Raw genomic sequence first — 18,415 nt, 5'->3', positions numbered from 1 at the left:
ATGATCAACCTACCCAACCAGACACAAGACGTTTCCTCTATGCGGATGTTTTGTGTATTGCCTCCCAGAAGAGTACCTTTGAAGCAGTTGAAGTCTCCCTTTCGAATGCACTGGACCTGCTCATCCCTTACTATTCCGTCAACCACCTAAGGGCAAACCCGGACAAAGCACAAATTTGTGCGTTTCATCTAAAAAACAGGGAAGCCGATCGCAAGCTACAGATCAGCTGGTACGGGAAGAGGCTGCAGCACACCTCATATCCAGTCTACCTAGGGGTGACACTTGACAGGTCTCTCACCTACAAGGAACACATCATAAAGACCAAAGCTAAAGTGGCATCAAGGAACAGCATTCTCAGGAAGCCTGCCAACACAAAGGGGTGCTGATGCCAAGATAGTACGTACAACAGCATTGGCTTTATGCTTCTCTGCAGCGGAGTACGCATCACCGGTCTGGTGCAGATCAGCCCATGCCACCAAGGTTGATACAGTGCTACACTCTGCTTGCCGTGCTGTCACTGGTTATTGAAGCCCACAAAGGTCGATGACCTATACCTACTCAGTGGGATTGCTCCACCAAGCATCCGGAGGACAGTTGCATCCCAGAAAGAAAAGCTGAGACAAGAAACTGACACCTGCCACCAACTCTACAATCATGAGCCAACAACAAAAAGGTTAAAATCAAGGCATAGCTTCCTGCACTCTGTAGAGGCTCTGGACAGAAATCCGGAAAAGCACTGTGTCGCTCTGTGGACAGAACATCTTACCCAAGCCCCACACAGTGTCTTTTACCAGGCCATGCGAATCTCTTCCATCTCGTGCCAGTGAAGCATGGCCACTCTGGTCTTGCCGTAATCGCCTGAGAACTGCTGTCGGCCGATGTAAAACAAATCTGATAACGTGGGACTTTAATGAGACTGGCGACATCTCTTGTCAGTGTGGAGAGGATCAGACCATGCAATATCTCCTTGTCTGTCCACTCCTCCCGACATCTTGCACCCAAGAGGACCTAGCCAATCTCACCCCGAATGCCAGACAATGCATCCAACAATGCACTGGAACCATCTGATGATACGTAGTGACTCGAGAAAGAAAGATGGATGAGTTGATCGTGAATTCTCTCCCAGCTGCTTGATTCCCATGGTCCTCTGCGTAACTGATATCTTGCATATTAAACTGTGCTTCTTAAGCGTGTGTTCGTAGGTGCCATTTTTGGAATGTAGTTTTGCACAATGCACGTGCTGTATACTAGATACACTTACTGGGAACGTGCCTTTAGAGTCCTCTTTCATGATCAGGCTTCGCACTTTATCGTCCGCTTGCTGTCCTCAGTTACGTCCGCCTTTCCTCTATATAACAAAGTGTCGGCGCAACATCAGTCAGTCAAGCGGAAAACTCATTGAAGTCGCATTCACCAAGAGCATTCACAGATTTTGGAACTCGGTGCATAGACGAGACACATCATCAGTCCCCCTGTCCATTTTGGAGAAAATGTAAGACTTTTAGGTGCGCCCTTTGGTTGTGAAAATATGTTACCCAAAAATTATATCATGTTGAATGATGTATTGAGATATACAGTGTTTTTCGTACAGGAGCAGCCTCTTTATGATGTGATCCAAGAGATTCTGCAGCGCCACCTCGAGGGAATTTCCTTTAGAGAGAGAAATGCTGGACCCAAGATAGATATGAACATGAGAGACGAAGGTGTGTGCATCAAGTGTATTTATTAGCCACACTTCATAAGTCTGGCAATATTTTCATGAAATCTCTAGTTTAAAATATGAATACCGTATTTTCCGCACTAAAAGGCACACTGGATTATGAGGCGCACCTTCAAAGAATAGCTATTTAGTATTTTTTTTTCATACATTGGACGCATCGCACTATAAGATGCAATCTACAATGCGTCCCTTAGATGGTGCTACGCTCCTTCCATTCAACTCGAGAGGCGTCCGTTCAATTCGAGAGGCGTTCATGACCGCCTCTGAAAAACATAAATTAACTATTCTGTACTTAAATGAACTACTAAAATAATGCATCAAAACAGAAAATCAAGCGAGGAAATCACAAAATAAATTATATATCCCCCCTACAGAATTTATTTTGTGATTTCCTCGCTTGATTTTCTTCGTAGTTTTATTGAAGTAATCATTAATTTACGTTTTTCGAAGGCGGCCATGAATGCCTCTCGAGTGTAACGGAAGAAGAGAAGGCACGGAGACGGACAAAGACGTACACTACCTGTACTGTATTTGTTGAGACTGTGAAAACCTAAAGTCTGTGTTTAAAAAATAAAATAAAACCACAGCTCTCCTTTTTTCAACAAATACAGGTGTGTCTTTGTCTGTCTCCGTGCCTTCTCTTCTTCCGTTCAACTCGAGAGGCGTTCATGACCTTCTCCGAAAAATGCATTGGCATTTCCTTGATCATAGATCCAATGGAACGGTCAGATGTCAGTAGTCGTTATTTATTCCTTTGATGTGTCTTCACAAATGATTAAATCACAATATAAATTCTGTAGGGGGCGCTATACAATTTATTTTGTGATATCCTCGCTTGCTTTTCAGTTTTGAGGTATTATTTTCCATTTTTGTAGTTTCATTGAAGTAATTATAATAATAATAATTATAATACATTTTATTTGAAAGCACTTTTCATCATACTCAAAGACACTTTACAAGAGCTTAAAACACAGGATAAAAATGTGCACTTAAAGCATAATTTACAAAAGCACATTTAGATAAACAAAAAAGCAAATATGGGTAAAAGAGATTAAAAGGTGTTAAAAGCATTGCGGAACAGATGAGTTTTAAGAGATGATTTGAAGGATTGGAGGTCAGTACAGTTGCGGATGTGTTGTGGTAGAGTGTTCCAGAGGGTGGGGGCGGTGACAGAGAAGGCTCGGTCCCCCCAGGTTTTGAGCTTGGTCACAGGGATGGCGAGGAGGTTTGTGTTTGAGGAGCGGAAGTTGCGGGAAGGAGTGTATTGGTAAAGAAGGTCGGAAAGGTAGGAGGGGGCCTGATTGTGAAGGGTTTTATAGGTGAGTAGGAGTAGTTTAAATTGAATACGCTGGGGAACGGGGAGGTTTTTAAGGACGGGGGGTGATGTGATCACGAGTACGGGTGTGGGTGAGTAGGCGGGCGGCGGCATTCTGGATGTACTGTAGTTTATTGAGAAGTTTGGAGATTGTACAGTAGAGGATGCTGTTGCAGTAGTCAAAGCGGGAGGTGATGAAGGCGTGGATGAGGGTTTGAGTAGCGTTGAAAGAAAGTGAAGGGCGGAGACGAGAAATGTTTTTGACGTGGAAGAAAGTAGTTTTGGTGATTTGGGTTGATGTGTTGGTCGAAAGAGAGGTTGTTATCAAAAAGGACACAGAGGTTGCGACAGTGAGAGGAGGGGAACAGGGTGTAGTTGTCAATAGTGAGGTTAAAGTTGGAGGCTGTTTTGGTGAGGGACCGAGGACCGATTATTAGCAGTTGAGATTTAGTGCAGTTAAGAGTGAGAAAGTTTGTTTGCATCCAGGATTTGATATCTGAAAGACAGTTAGCCAGGGTGGAGTGGGTTGTTGGGGTAAATGATTTGGTGGATATGTACAATTGGACGTTATCAGCATAGCAGTGGAACTGGAGACCATGATGACGAATGATTTGGCCGAGGGGTAGAAGGTAGAGAATGAAGAGAAGAAGACCAAGCACAGAACCCTGGGGGTCACCTTGGCACAGTGGGGTAGGAAGAGCAGTTGTTGATATGTATGAATTGTTTCCTCTCTGTGAGATATGAGTGAAGCCAGGTGAGGACTTTTTTGGTGATGTTTAGGGATTGCAGGCGAGAGAGTAGGACGGAGTGGTTGATGGTGTCGAAGGCAGCTGTAAGGTCAAGAAGGATGAGGATGGAGAGTACGCCGGAGTCAGAGGCGAGGAGGAGGTCATTGGTGATTTTGAGGAGGGCTGTTTCAGTGCTGTGTTGTGTGCGGAATTCAGATTGTAATTGTTCAAAAAGTTGGTTATTGTCTAGGTAGGTTTTAATTTGAGATGCGACGGCACGTTTTATGACTTTGGACAGAAAGGGGAGGTTGGAGATGGGTCGAAAGTTGCTCATGATGTCAGGGTTGAGTCCGGGTTTTTTGATGATGGGGGTTACAGCAGCCAGTTTGAGTGAGGAGGGGACATAGGCAAAGTTGAGGGAGGAGTTGACAATGTTCATGACGAGGTGGGAGATGGTGGGAAAGCAATGCTTGACGAAGGAAGATGGGATGGGATCCAGTGTGCAGGTGGAGAAATTCATTGTTGAGATGATATCGGTGAGTTCGGCTATGGAGACAGGTGTGAATTCAGAGAGAGGTGAAGTAGTTGGAGTGATGGATGCTGGTAGGAAGGGAGAGGGGACGGGTGAGGTGGTGAGTGAACTGTAGAGGATGTCGATTTTGGATTGAAAGTAGGATAGGAATGAATTGCATTTGTCAACGGTGAAAGAGGTTGAAATATTGTCGCTGGGTTTGAGGAGTTTGTTGACGGTGGAGAAGAGGGCCTTTTGGTTGTTGGAGTCGGTGTGGATAAGTTTGGAGTAGTAGGTGGAACGGCTGGAGTTGAGTGCGTTCTTGTATAACTGAAGGTGATCGGTGTATGCGAGGAGATGAACAGTTAAACCAGATTTTTTATAGTCTTTCTAGCTGGCGTTTTCGGGTTTTAAGTTTGCGGAGTTCTGGGGTGTCCCAGGGGGCTGAGCGAGTGTAGGAGACAGATTTGATTTTGATGGGGGTGAGTTGATTGAGACAGGAGGAGAGAGTGCAGTTGTAGTAGTTGGTGAGAACAGTGGGGTCATGGGACAGTGGAGGAGGTAGTATGGACAGGTGGTTGAGGACAGAGGTAGAAAAGTCAGTTGGGGAGATGGATTTGAGGTTTCTGAATAATATGGTGCACTTTTCCTTGGGAAGGGGTGTAGGGAGGTGGAGGTCCAGAGTGATAGCCAGGTGATCGGAGATGTTGAGGTTGGTGCTGGAGAGTTTTTCAATGGTGAGACCGGTGGAACAGACCACGTCCAGAGTGTGGGTGTGGGTGGGGAAGTTGACATGTTGAGTGAAGTTAAGGCAGTCCAAAAGGTCAAGAAATTCAGAGTCATGTTTGCAGTTGGTGTTGTCGATATGGAAGTTAAAGTCGGCAAGGAGCAGAGTGAAAGGTCAGACAGGTGAGAGCTGTGTGACAAAATCGGAGAAGTCTGAGAAATGGGTTGAATTTCGGGGGACGGTAAATGACAGGAATGACCGGGGGAGGGACCAGGGAATTTGAAGGTGATATGTTCAAAAGACTCAGTGGTTGAGGTGGATATAGTGCTGATTTTAAACTCAGTTTTATGCACTGATGCCACCACACCACCTCGGCTAGTGAGGCGGGGCTTGTCGATCTAGGTGTAACCAAGTGGGGTGGCTTGGTTGAGTAAGAAGTAGTCCAGGTGTTTGTGCTAGGTTTCGGTGATAAAGGGGAAGTCCAGGTTATTGTCAGTTATGAATTCGTGTCAGACGAGTGCTTTGTTGTAGAGTGAGAGGGTGTTAAATAGAGCCAGTTTGAGGATTTTGTGATGTGTGGGTGACAGTGAGGATTGGGGGAGTGGGCGGAGATTGGTATTTGACATTTGAAAATATTATCTCTTGAAGGGAGAGTGGATCTTGGCGAAAGTTTAGTCAGTGGCAGTGAAGTGGAGGGGGAAGTGCGCGGGAGGAGACGAGGGACAGCGCGCTGCGGGGCCGGAGTGAACTGAGGGATAGAGCGGCGGTGAGCAATGGAGGAGAAGGGGTGGACAGGATTTTCTGAAGAAGGGATCTGAGGGGAGGGTTTCATTTTGGACTGTGTGGTGGACGGTGGAGAAGTTGTCGGCACTCCAGCAAGAGGAGGGAAGTCGCGGAGATTGAGGATGTCAAAGGTGTTTCTCAGCTGGATATTGGACTGCGGGGGGTGGTTGGGATATGTGTCTTTCCCGCTGCGCTGAACCAGGGACCTGGACACAGGCTCGTGGAGAGTGGAGCTGGACATCGACCTGGGCTAGGCACCCAGTCGTGTCCAGGTGTCATCTGGATTGGCGAGTGGCAGGGAGTCTTCAGGTGCGGGATCGGGAGTGGTGGCCTTGTCAACTGCGGGAGAAGCAGGTTTGGCGGCAGCAGCTGTGTCGGTGAAAGATGGAGACTCTGGTTGTCCATCTGCAGCTCAGCATCACGGATATGGTAGAGTGTGGAGACTCTCTGCTCCAGTTCAGCAATCTTCTCAGCAAGGCGGATGCAGCTGCTGCAGCCGGACGGAGAGGCAAGAGGAGGCGTGCGTAGAGTGTGGTGTAGGTCTAGCAGCGGGTGGTTTGGCTAGCAGCGGGTGGTTTGGCTGGCAGCGGGTGGTTGGCCTAGCAGCAGGTTTAGCTTGCAGCAGATTGTTTGGCTAGCAGCAGGTTGTTTGGCTTCCACCGCTAAGCGAGCTGGTTTCGTGCTCTCTCTCGGCGTTCGCCGTCACTCGGTAGCTCACTAGCTGGTGCTCTCTCTCGCCGATTCGCCATTGCTCGGTAGCTCACTAGCTGGTGCTCTCTCTCACCGTTCGCCGTCGCTCGGTAGCTCACTAGCTCGCTAGCTGGTGCTATCTCTCGCCGTTCGCCGTCGCTCGGTAGCTCGTTAGTTTACGTTTTTCGGAGGCGGTCTAGAGTCGAACAGAAGAAGAGAAGGCACGGACAAAGACGTACCTGCATTTATTGAGACTGTTTTAAAAAAACAACACCACAGCTCTCCTTTTTTCAGAGCCGCAACAAAAACCTATTTCATAAAGCAGCGACACAGTTCACTGAACCAACAGCAAGTTATAACATTGTAAGCATGTCTCCAGCAAGGAGCCATCTTGGGGTCGACGTATTACCGTAATGACCATACACAAGACGCACCGGATTTTAAGGCGCTCGGTGAGCTTTTAAGAAAATGGAAGATTTTTTGGTGTGCCCTAGTGCGGAAAATACGGTATATTTAAAACCTTAAAAGTAGCTGTTTTGTCTGTGGCACAGAAAGCAGGAGCACATACTAAAAAGAGAGAAAGAGTGAGGATAAAAACATTTTTGAAAAATGAATACAAAACATAACACAACACAATTATTAGGCAATTGAGTATTTTGAAAAGTTTATACAGCTTGGAGTTGGAAAATATGCATAAAAATGATATGGTCAAAATACTCGTCTAATAATTGTGCACACAGAGTAGAGACATTGTCTGAAAGGCAAGGCAGTCTTAATTATAGAGCACATTTCATACACAAGGCAACTCTTTTTTTGTGCTTCACACAATCAAAGACACAACACCAAAAAGCATTTGCAAACAGAACAGTCAACGACATTCAGAAGCAAGGCAGAGAATACAGAAGTTTCTTACCAAAATTGCTATTCAATGCAATTATGAATTCATATTATTAAAATTACATTGACATTTCAACACACTGAAAGAAAATAGAATGATCCTCGCTATATTGCGCTTCCTTTATCGTGGCTTCAGTACATCGTGTTTCACACAACATCTAAAAGCATTAACAAACGGAGCAAAGAAAACAAAAGTAGCTTATTAGAAGAATGAACGCTGACATAATTGAAGCACATTTGCAACCAAAAGATTCAAAGACATTTAAAAGCAAAGGAAAGAAGTAAAAATTCACTCTCTGACAGGTCGACCAATGTGCACATACAGTAATTGCCATAGGCCTGCCAAAAACACAGAAAGTAGAAAAACACAAGAAGGTATTCAAAAGATCACTGTATTGAGGCGACCATTTGCCGCCTCATCTCAATGTGTTCTTTTTCCTTCCAGGGTTCAATGTGGTTATTAACGTCGATCCTGCAACAGGCTTTGTCCATGGAGGAAACCGCTTTAACTGTGGTACCTGGATGGATAAAATGGGAGAGAGTGAGAGAGCAAGAAACAAAGGCATACCGGCTACTCCCAGGTAACACAGAGAAATACTGATCACACATCAATTTGCTAAAATAGGTGGGTGTCAGACCACCTTTTTCTCTTTATCGATGTGCGTTAATGTTGGCATGTAATTCTCGAAAAAAAACTATTCTGAAAGATGACGAAACTGTTGCCCTCGTGCAGGGGTCGGCAACCCAAAATGTTGAAACAGCCATATTGGACCAAAATAAACAAATATGTCTGGAGCCGCAAAAAATAAAAAGCCTTATAATGCAGGCAACACATGCTATATGTATCTATATTAGCTATATTAGCCTGCTATCAACATGACTAAGTTGGCCACAAATACACAATGGGCATTCATGATTAAACATTTTTTTTCACCTGCAGTTCATCCTGTAGAGGAGGGGTGTCCAAACCTTTTTGACGGAAGATCTACTTTTCGAACAACCAACCTCCCGCGATCGACCCGCGACCGCACACAATTACACACGCATGCCCTAATGAGCAACAGCAGTAACGTCCGCTAAAATGAACGAAGCACGGGTCGCACAATCGCAGCGTGCTAACTATCGTAGCTCACGTGTACCGTTTAAAAATGCTTCTCTTGGTCGCCCAGATTCCCATTCTTAGCAAGTACCCTCGGTGAATTGTACGTGAAAGGCAGCTGTTTTTTTGTTTTTGTTTTTTGATAACAGCCCCCTGACTGACATCCCGCCCTGCTAATAGAAACGTGTGTTGCAGGCTATGACGCAAATATTCGTTGATGAAATGTTAATATTTATTAAATGTCACATTTTTACAGAATTGGAAAACATTAATAATGTTTGTGTCATGTTTGTCCTCTGGCAGAAACCATGTTAAAACAAAATATATTTCCCTCCCATCTTTTTCCATTTTCAAACATTTTTGAAAAAGCTCTAGGGAGCTACTGGTGGGTGCTAAAGAGCCGCATGCGGCTCGAGAGCCGCGTGTTGCCGACCCCCTGCCCTGATGGGTCACTCTCTATTTGCTGTGTCAATTACTGTCAACTGAAGTTTAACAGATGATGGGTGAAGCCATAGGACCACTAACCCAAAAGACAGAAATAAATCAAGGGATAGCTTGCATCAAAAGAAAACAAAAGTATGACTTCTGGAGTGACCCAAATAGAGTCCTGATCAGAAGACGATGGTTGCATATTAAAGTTAAGCATTTAAAAAAACACCTCAGTTTCCTTTCTCCCATTTTTTAAAATTGAAAATTGCCCCAAAATCTTTCATGATTACTAATGTAAACTGCGATGCAATGTGAAATTCTCTCTGCAGAGATGGAGCAGCTGTGGAGATAATTGGTCTCAGTAAGTCAGCCATCCGCTGGATTGTGGAGCTGCATGGCAAAGGGCTGTTTCCTTATGATGGAGCGAAAGTTCACAGAAATGGTATCAAGCACACATTAGAGATAAACATTTAGATTTGTAACCCCATTTTGTTTCATTGTTTTTATTTTTTTTGATGATTTCTACAAGAACAACATGATCATGATTTGTCTGCAGTCATCAGAGATGTGTTCCTCGAGCCGGTCCTTGGCCTCGAGGACCGGCTCGAGGACCGAGGGGCGGTCCTTGGTCCTCGGCCTTGGCCTCGGAGTCAAGTCCTTGGTCTTGGCCTCCCTCGGATTGCCGGTCCTCGGACACAATGAGGGATTAAAGCCTCGAAACCCTTGTATAAGGACCGCAAAAATCCCGAAGGAATCGAATAAATTCCATCCAAGGAAACCCATATTGATGGATTAACTCTGGCGCTTTAAGAGGGGCGGCGGGTTTGCCACTGACAGGTAACAGTTAGCGCAACGTATAAAGAGCGGCATCACAGTTAGTTTCAATCACGGTTTGTTGCGTTCGCGATCGGCAGTTTAAATAGCGTGTAAAGCCTTTCTGTAACAGTGGTGTCTCATTTAGTTATTTTTGCACAGTCGTCACGTTTATGCGGTCGCACTACAATGTTTGTTTGAACCAAGTAATTTGCGTTACAGCTGGAGTCAATAATGTCGGCAGTTCACTTCCGGGTTTGGCCATTGGGATTTGGAGTCCTTTTGCTCGATTCCAGTTATGTTTGCTGAATGCTTTCTCATGTTTGGAATAATGAATACTGATAATACATAGTTTAAAATCATGGTTGATTTAATTAATTTTTATGATTATTGTGAATTTGAAGGTATTAAATTAATTTATGTAGTATTAGTGGGAGTGGTAATCATAGTAGTACTCAGAGAATGTTTAGAGATTCAGCCATCTCGTTACCTCTGCGTCCCACGTCCTAGACGCATAATTTTCCCACGGGACGCACAGTTCCGAACAATGTGCGTTTTTGGGACGCAAGGAAATTTCTCCGTCAAAACAAACAAACAAACAAAAAAAACTACGGCAAGCCTGAGGATTTCACAGTAACAATCGTTACCGGTAGCGTGTCGTTTCCGTGGCGTCATTTTTACGGTACCGAAAAATAGTTTAATTATAAAAGTCACCGCACTTGAATTGACTGTGTGATCCACGCGATTTCACTGCGCCTGTATGTGTGTTTGTGATGTGGTATGGTGTGTGAGTGTGTTTCTTCTAATTTACTTTCGTTTTGTTTTGTTTTCAGTGTTGGGGGGGACACAACAGATGACGTTATGTGCGCATGCGGGTTGTTATTTTAGTCCGCAAACTGAGGAATCGCGCGGATGAAAGTTTGAGATGGCGGCGAAAAAAACTCACCACGGTCTACTAATTACGATATTTAAGAAATGGGAATGCCAGTCTGATTTTTCGTATGAATCGTCCAAAGGGCGTATCACTAAACTCACCTGTGACGTATGCACAGAACGCGAGAGCGAAATACGACGCGAGGCACGATTACGAGGCAAATTGGTCATTAGATTTGTAAGGTAATCGCTGTGAAAAATATTATGAAACGGTATTGGTTATTCTATAATTTACTGGTTGTAGCATGGTAACTTTATGAATAAAACATTCGTCACAAGGTGTAGTAATGCTAATGTTAACTGTTGGTAGAACTAATGATGACGTGTGTTAAATTCTTTCGTCAAATTGATCGTAGATTACACATGCATCGTCTTGGGAAGAGGATGTCAAGCCACATCAATACTTACCTGTATTATTAATGATTACCAGTCAATTAATCTTTGCAGTGTGAGATTGGAAAAAATACTCTGATGATGCCACATGAGTACACCAGTTTTTGATCCATTTATTTTTTGGAATAAACCTGGAGTACACAGCTGCTGATGTAATGTTCGTTGTTAATGCATAGTTTTCAAACATTGACCCTTGAAACATTATACTTTTGAGTTTCGGAATTCTTGATTATGAATATCAGTCAAAATAGAAAAATGGGTTCCCATGATGAACGTTTACGGAACCCAACATTTGTTATCGTGGTTTTCCATTGGGTAATCCAACGGAACCGAAAAACGGTTACCATGAATTTCCGAAATCCTCAGGCCTGCTCCTGAATTATTGAAATTTTTGCAGCATTTGTTTGTCATTGTATGTACAGTATATATTGTTGTTTGTGTTATTATCATATGCAATTGAATAAGTAGACCCTTTCAGAATTCGAAATTTGGGACTCTCTCAATCCATAATGGCACTCATACTTTTCTGATCAGCGAGTCCCTGGGACTCGCTGCCGGTAAACTGTAAAATTATCACTGAGAGATTACCGCTTTTTCTGCAGTCAGTGATTGACTTCGATGCAAAGTCATTTCTCAACTTGTGTTCCGTGCCACGTCATGTCTGTTTCAGTGTTGATTTACTTCTGCTTGACTATTTGCTCTTCCATAAAGCAAATAGTTCTAATTTTGCCACTTTCCGGGTGCGCTAATGCGCTATAGATGCGCATATCTGCTTGCCTTTTGTGTATCCACATCCCTTTGTGTAAAATGTGGCCACCCACGGAGAATGTGGCCCTACGCCCAGTGCATGTTCTACAATCTGTGAGGGGCGGCCCTGCATGCATCAAACACCTTTTATGAATTTTGTCTTTTAGCTCCTCAGAAGTTGTGCAAAACGTACTGAAACACTGAACATTTGGACATTCATCTAAAACTTTAGAGAGGGTCAAATAAAGTTACCTATTAACTCATTCAATGCCAAGGGCGTTTTTTGTGGGATTTTTTTTTTTTTTTAAGAATCCAGGCATTCAATCCCAGGTATGGTACTTCTTTATCCATCCATCCATTTTCTAATCCTCACAAGGGTCACTGGCGTGCTGGGGCCTATCGCTGCTGTCTTTGGGCAGTAGGCAGTTTACACCCTGAAATGGTTGCCAGCCAATCACAGGGCACACAGAGACAAACAACCATCTGCACTCACACTCACACCTAGGGACAGTATAGTGTGTTCCATTACCCTGCCATGCATGTTTTTGGAATGTGTGAGCAAACCAGAATACCCGGAAAAAACCCACGCAGGCAAGGGAAGAACATGCAAACTCCACAGAGGAAGGCCAGAACCGGAATCAAACCTTGCACTTCTGCACTGTGAGGCCGACCTGCTAACCAGTCGACCACCCTGCTGCCCCACTTCTCTATATATTTTACATTTTTTTTCCCACGTGATAGGGTCAAGAAGAAGCTGAAAATGGCTGGCGCTGAATGAGTTAAGATTATAATGCGGCTAAGGATTCTCCTCAAAATGTATGCATATAGCATATGAGTGAGTGGCTGTCGATGACGAACAACACCTTTCCTGATTTCAGATTATTTTCCCCCATATTTTATCACACTTAAATATTTCAGATCATCAGATGTAAAATAAAATATTGACATCTCACAAAGCCAACCCAAGTAAATATAAAATATTGTTTCTAAATGATGAAAATATCTTAACATTACAATATTAGAGATTCCACACAACAACGGGGAGAGCATACAAACTCGGACACATGAGATCCCGCGACATGCAAGTTTTGAAACGACAACCTCTCGACTGTGAGGCAGATGTGCTTACCACTATCCACCACGTTCCCGATGGAAATACATCGGCACATGCCATTCATGTTATAACTAAATTTCAGATTCCGTTGCATTGTGTTGCAGGTGAAGAGGTGTTTATCTCATACGTCCAATGGAATGAACAGATCCAGCAGTCCTATGAGCCATGTTTCTGGGTGTCCGGTGAGCCATTGGACCCTAATGAGAAGCATTCTGACCTTGTACACAAAAAAGGTATCTATAAGGACAGTTATGGAGCCTCAAGCCCCTGGTGTGACTACCAACTGAGACCAAACTTTACGATTGCCATGGTTGTGGTAAGTTAGCACAACTACCATTGGAATAATATGTTTGTAAGTTCTGTATTACATGCTGATGTACCTTTTATGTATTTTTTATTTTTTAAATGACAGGCTCCAGAACTTTTTACAGTGGAAAGGGCCTGGACGGCTCTTGAAATGGCTGAGGAGAAATTACTCGGACCCCTTGGAATGAAAACCCTTGACCCTGAGTAAGACAGATTTCTCAATTCTGAATACCAACATGTGGAAATGTATCTTAAACGGAGATCAAAACAATCAATAGCGTTCGCCGGTGCCCCTGACAAGGTCACGTTGCGATCACCTTCCCCGAAGCTCCTTGTCACGGTGTCACATACATGCAGCCGTAACGGGGCAAACGTTTTAATTTTGTCCAGCCAAAAATGCAGCAGCATGACAGTTGGAGTAGTCCGGCCTGTGTCTGACAATTTCGGATAAAAATAGCTGCGAGAGACAAGTGCCTTACCTCATTGTTAAAATTTCAAAGTTGGACTCGGAAAGCACTGGAGTACTGGAAGCGCGTTAAAAATAAGAATAATGCCATCACGGACTAGACCGCCCTGAAATAATGATGACTGACGATGACGGACATCTAGGTCCGTCTTCGGCGAATAACAGAGGTTCACTGATGCACCCACTACTGTCTACCAAACTATGACAGATCAACATTAAAAATATAACGGAAAAAAATACTGTCCTTTAAAATGTAAACAGGTCCTGTTTTGTTTATAGTGTGATTGGATTTTTAATTCTGCTTCCTGATGCAGCATTTATATATTTGCAGTGATATGGTCTACTGCGGTGTGTATGACAATGCACTGGACAATGACAACTATAATGTAGCAAAGGGCTTCAACTACCATCAAGGACCGGTGAGAACATCTATTTGAGTTTGATAATTGGTAGTGATAGTGAAGGACAATGACAGCCATTGTTTAAAACTAGAAGTTGCATGAATAAAGTTGGGTTTTTTTTGTAGTCAATTAAAAATGTTTTAATGATTATACAAAACAATGAATTTAATAAATTTTCTAAATGAGCATAGTTTTAACTTTTAAATTCATCCTGCAGACCAGATTGAACCCCTTAGCGGGCCGGTTTTGGCCCGCAGGCTGTATATTGGATCGCCCCTGGTCTAGTCAATAAGATCAACTGCTATTTCCACCTCTTATGTTTGTCCAGGAGTGGCTTTGGCCTGTTGGATACTTCTTGCGTGCTAAACTGCACTTTGCCAAAATGCTTGGTGAAAAAACGTATACCAAGACGGTGACCGTGGTCAAAAATGTTCTTTCACGACATTACACTCATCTGGAGAGGTATGAATGTTATGTATTCTACATGAAAACGATGCTCTCACCTTTTTTCTCATTTCATCCTGACGTTATATCATTATAATTTTAATATGGCACAGTGTTTTATGTTGAGAGGGAAGAAATTTCATCTGTGCTGTATGTTACACATACAGTACATTTGACAATAAAGTTTATCCAATCCTATCCAATTATATTTCGAATATGCATTTCCATAGCTTATTGTGCAGGGTTTCCGCAGGTCATTAAAAAGCATTAATTGATTTTACAAAAATTAAGGCCTTAAATGGTGAATACATCGTCCAGAAGCATTTTAAAATGAAATACAAGTTATTTTCATGATATGAATATTTTATTATTAGTGGGGGTTTTGGGGAACATATGGTGGCCGTGATGCGCCCTGACCGGTCTAGAAATAGACTGGCTGTTCGGGAAAACGGAGACATTTTCCCAAAATCCCCAATGGCAACTACGCCCCTGTATGTACATTTCTACCTTTTACCATTCTTTAGTAAACAGCAGTTGAACATTGTAAATTTCATGATTACACTTCCAAGAACAATCGTGAGAAAAGAGCTTTTTTGAAAGGTCTGCTTGAAATGCATCCTTTCACTTTGATGCAATTTTTTTTTTGCATTATTGATACCTCAAATATCTCAACAATGTTTTCCTACTAAATAACATAACCAACACAAAAAATGCACTTGAATTTCAAAATAACTGTATTGCAACAAAAACACTGCACCGAAGGCATTCAACTGTGCATGAACGTTGAACTTTATCCATGTTTTCACCACCACACTGCTTTCGCACGCCACCTCGCTTCACATGTGGGATCGCTGTACTGAATGCACACACACTCACTTGGTGTATGGACAAGATCTGATCAAAGCTACCGTATTTTCACGACTATAAGGCGCCATTAAAAGCCGGAATTTTCTCCATAATGGACAGGACGCCTTATAACGCGGAGCGTCTCGTGTATGCGCCGAGTTCCAAAGCCTGACTGACAGCACTTCTGGCCGACACGCTGTTTATACAAAGAAAAGGCGACAGGCATGCGGAAGTCCGCCAATGAGTGAAGGGTGGGCGTGTAAGAGGACGCTAAAGGCACGCCCCTAGCATGCCGTATGTTTAAGATGGCGTATGTTTTACCATGCCTGTCTGCGCCCAATAATACAGTGCGTTTTGTGTATGTGTCAAATACAGAAATAGCACCCGTGACTGAGACTGCGCCCAACAATATGGTGCGCCGAATGGTCGTGAAAATATAGTACTCTTGCTATATAGTGGTGATTTATCATACTGAAATAATTCCCAAAGCCTTGATACTTACTGAGGAGCTGCGCAAAGCCCTTTATTTAATTAATAATTAATTTATTTATTTAATTAAAAAATGAATCATTTTATGTTTTGGCATTAAATGAGTTAAATTGTTTTTAAATTGCATTAAAAACGGCTTTAAAATAAATCCAATTATATTTGCTGATACCTGCAGAAACCCTGTTGTGGGCATGTTGATGGAAAACACATCATGAAGAACATTATAAGTAATCAGTGAGGAATTTTTCATTTCCATAAACCTTTGTCTACATCTGTTTTAGGTCTCCATGGAAAGGTTTGCCAGAGTTAACGAACGGGAATGGCCAGCACTGCCCGTTTAGCTGTGAGACTCAAGCATGGTCTTTGGCTTCTCTGCTGGAAGTACTGTATGACTTCTAGAAAACTTCTGCAAGGCCATTTCCAACATCTCTTTTACTCTGTGCTACAGTTGAAAGGAGTCTGTTAAATTGTTTTGGCTGTTTAATCCAAATAATCCCTATCTAACATCTGAAAGGCCTGAGCCACCCCAGATCACTGCCTCTTCCCATTTTAATTGAAAACAGTTGCCACTGTCCCAGAACATGGCAAAAAAGTTGCCATGCATCTAATTTTCTGAACATATAATGCCACCATTTCTGTGTGAACATTCATATGCCATCGTCAGTGAGAAATAGAAACTTAATATAACAGAACAGAATAGAAAGTGTTTGTTGTCATTGTATACAGAGCTGCCAAATTTTACGGAATGTCTGTATTATTTTACAGAAATCACCTGATTCTAAAACATATCCAGAACGATTATCGTTCTGGATATTTAAAAAAAATAATCGCCAAGTCCATTCTGTGTTCATGACAATTTTGAACACAAGTGCTGTTTACGGTTGCTTTAATCATTCAACAGTACATAAGAATTCTTATTGTGCATTACCGGCAGTGATTCTAAACCGGGGTCTCATGACTTTATATCAGGTAGTGTGCTTCTTTTTCATGTGTGGTGGGTCCGATGATTAACCTGACTGTTAACTGACCAAGTTTTAGTTCGCATTGTCGGTCAACACTTATCTAATTATGTGTGAATACAAATTTTGGTCATTGATGGAATATCAACGTTTTTCGACACAATGATCACAACACTTTACACTCAGACTTGATGTCTGTCGAGCCATGTGTTGCAACAAGTGCGTCTCATTTATTAGTAGTTAGCAAGTTAAGCTAAGCAAGCTAAGTGAGCTTGAAAGGCTTCGACCACGTATTGCCAAAAACGAGTTCATCCAGGAACAATTTAATGAACGTTTTACACGATGAAAGTAATGATCTGGCTTCATTTGACCGGCTTCATTCATATCTCACTGAGCTGCGCATTTGCGCATGTAGTGTTTTTTCATCAGGGTTCCTAGAAGGTTGCAAACCATTGCAAAAGGTTGCAAGCATTTTTTCTTGTCGCAAAGAAATTTAACATGTTAAAATGTCTACAACAAGAAAAACTGTTTGCGACCATTAAAACTATTGCCAATTGTCTGACGAACGCCTTTGCGACTGTTTGCGACCTTGAACGAACGCTGACCAAAAAAATCTACATTCAGCCCGCGCTCACTCACCAACCTCTGCGGCCCCAATAAGTTACAGGCTTAAATCGAATAAATAGCTAAACGGAAGGAAGCCATTGATCCTGTGTGCTGTCTCAGGAGAGTGGTCACACTCTCCTGAGCCTCTTCATTTTGCCTCACTGAGATGGGAGAACCACAGAAAGAGTGGTGAGTGAGAGAGCTGAGGCACAGTCAGACTGCCAGGCTAATAGTCACTTATATAAATTTTTTTGACGGAGGAAGCCAGAGGTAGCAGAAAGAACAGGAAAGCAAAAGTAAATAAATATGCATGCACAAAGACAAAAATAGAGCATTCACATAACGGCGGACAATGAATGCAGAATATCTTAATATAGGGCAACATTACCCTGGCCCTAATTGCTTTATACCATACAGGTGTGTATATGATAAAAAGTAAATCAAACAAATTCCCTACTGCAAGTGAATCATCCGTCAAATTTGTGTTCACACATTTAGATCAGATGTCCTCATTAGTCCTTGGTCCATTGTTGTCCTTGTCAAAATTCACTTTCGCTCTGTTACTTTTAACTGTACTACTAGCCATTTGTAGCAGCTTTTATGCTCACACAACCTAATGAAAAAGTCACCTAAATTTACCTGTACTGTATTCAATAATGCATTAAAAAATTTATAAATGCTGCCCTTGTACCTATTTTCCATTCACATAATTCCAGGAAATGTATTGAAACATGCTGGCCACTGCATACTTTTCATCTACTCATATTCTCCCGTCCAGAATTCTGACAGCCCCACCCTTTTTAACCAAGGAATGGCTGTGTCCAAATCCACAGGCCGGATCCTCCGAAGGACAATTCGCAGGCCAGGTCTTTCGAAGCCCTCAAAAAATGCTTCTCCCCATGTAGCCTCTGCGTGTGCGTGGTGAATTTGGACAGGTGTAATTAGTGCTGTCAGGAGATTAAAAATATTGTGAGATTAATTAATTACAGTGAAACTTCT

At 42.8% G+C, this 18,415-nt stretch overlaps 1 protein-coding gene across 2 annotated transcripts in view; it reads left to right on the top strand.

Moving 5' to 3' along the window:
* Positions 1–18,096, top strand: part of LOC147195560 (glycogen debranching enzyme-like) — an 85,136-nt gene extending 67,040 nt beyond the window's left edge. For both annotated transcript variants that reach the window (XM_086128442.1, XM_086128443.1), the window contains exons 28-35: positions 1,592–1,703; positions 7,817–7,952; positions 9,229–9,341; positions 13,004–13,215; positions 13,312–13,409; positions 14,003–14,090; positions 14,401–14,534; positions 16,133–18,096. In XM_086128442.1, the coding sequence (XP_085984568.1) occupies positions 1,592–1,703; positions 7,817–7,952; positions 9,229–9,341; positions 13,004–13,215; positions 13,312–13,409; positions 14,003–14,090; positions 14,401–14,534; positions 16,133–16,250 (1,011 nt within the window). In that variant the 3' untranslated portion in view covers positions 16,251–18,096. The remainder of the gene's footprint in view (positions 1–1,591; positions 1,704–7,816; positions 7,953–9,228; positions 9,342–13,003; positions 13,216–13,311; positions 13,410–14,002; positions 14,091–14,400; positions 14,535–16,132) is intronic.
* The last annotated feature ends 319 nt before the right edge of the window (positions 18,097–18,415 follow it).

This window comes from Hippocampus guttulatus, chromosome 14, assembly GCF_054856545.1.
Source record: "Hippocampus guttulatus isolate MCC_2025c chromosome 14, RoL_Hgut_1.0, whole genome shotgun sequence".
In the NCBI taxonomy this organism is placed as follows: Eukaryota; Metazoa; Chordata; class Actinopteri; order Syngnathiformes; family Syngnathidae; genus Hippocampus; species Hippocampus guttulatus.
Note: the sequence above shows the minus strand (reverse complement) of the source record. Positions and strands in the feature narration are given on the sequence as shown.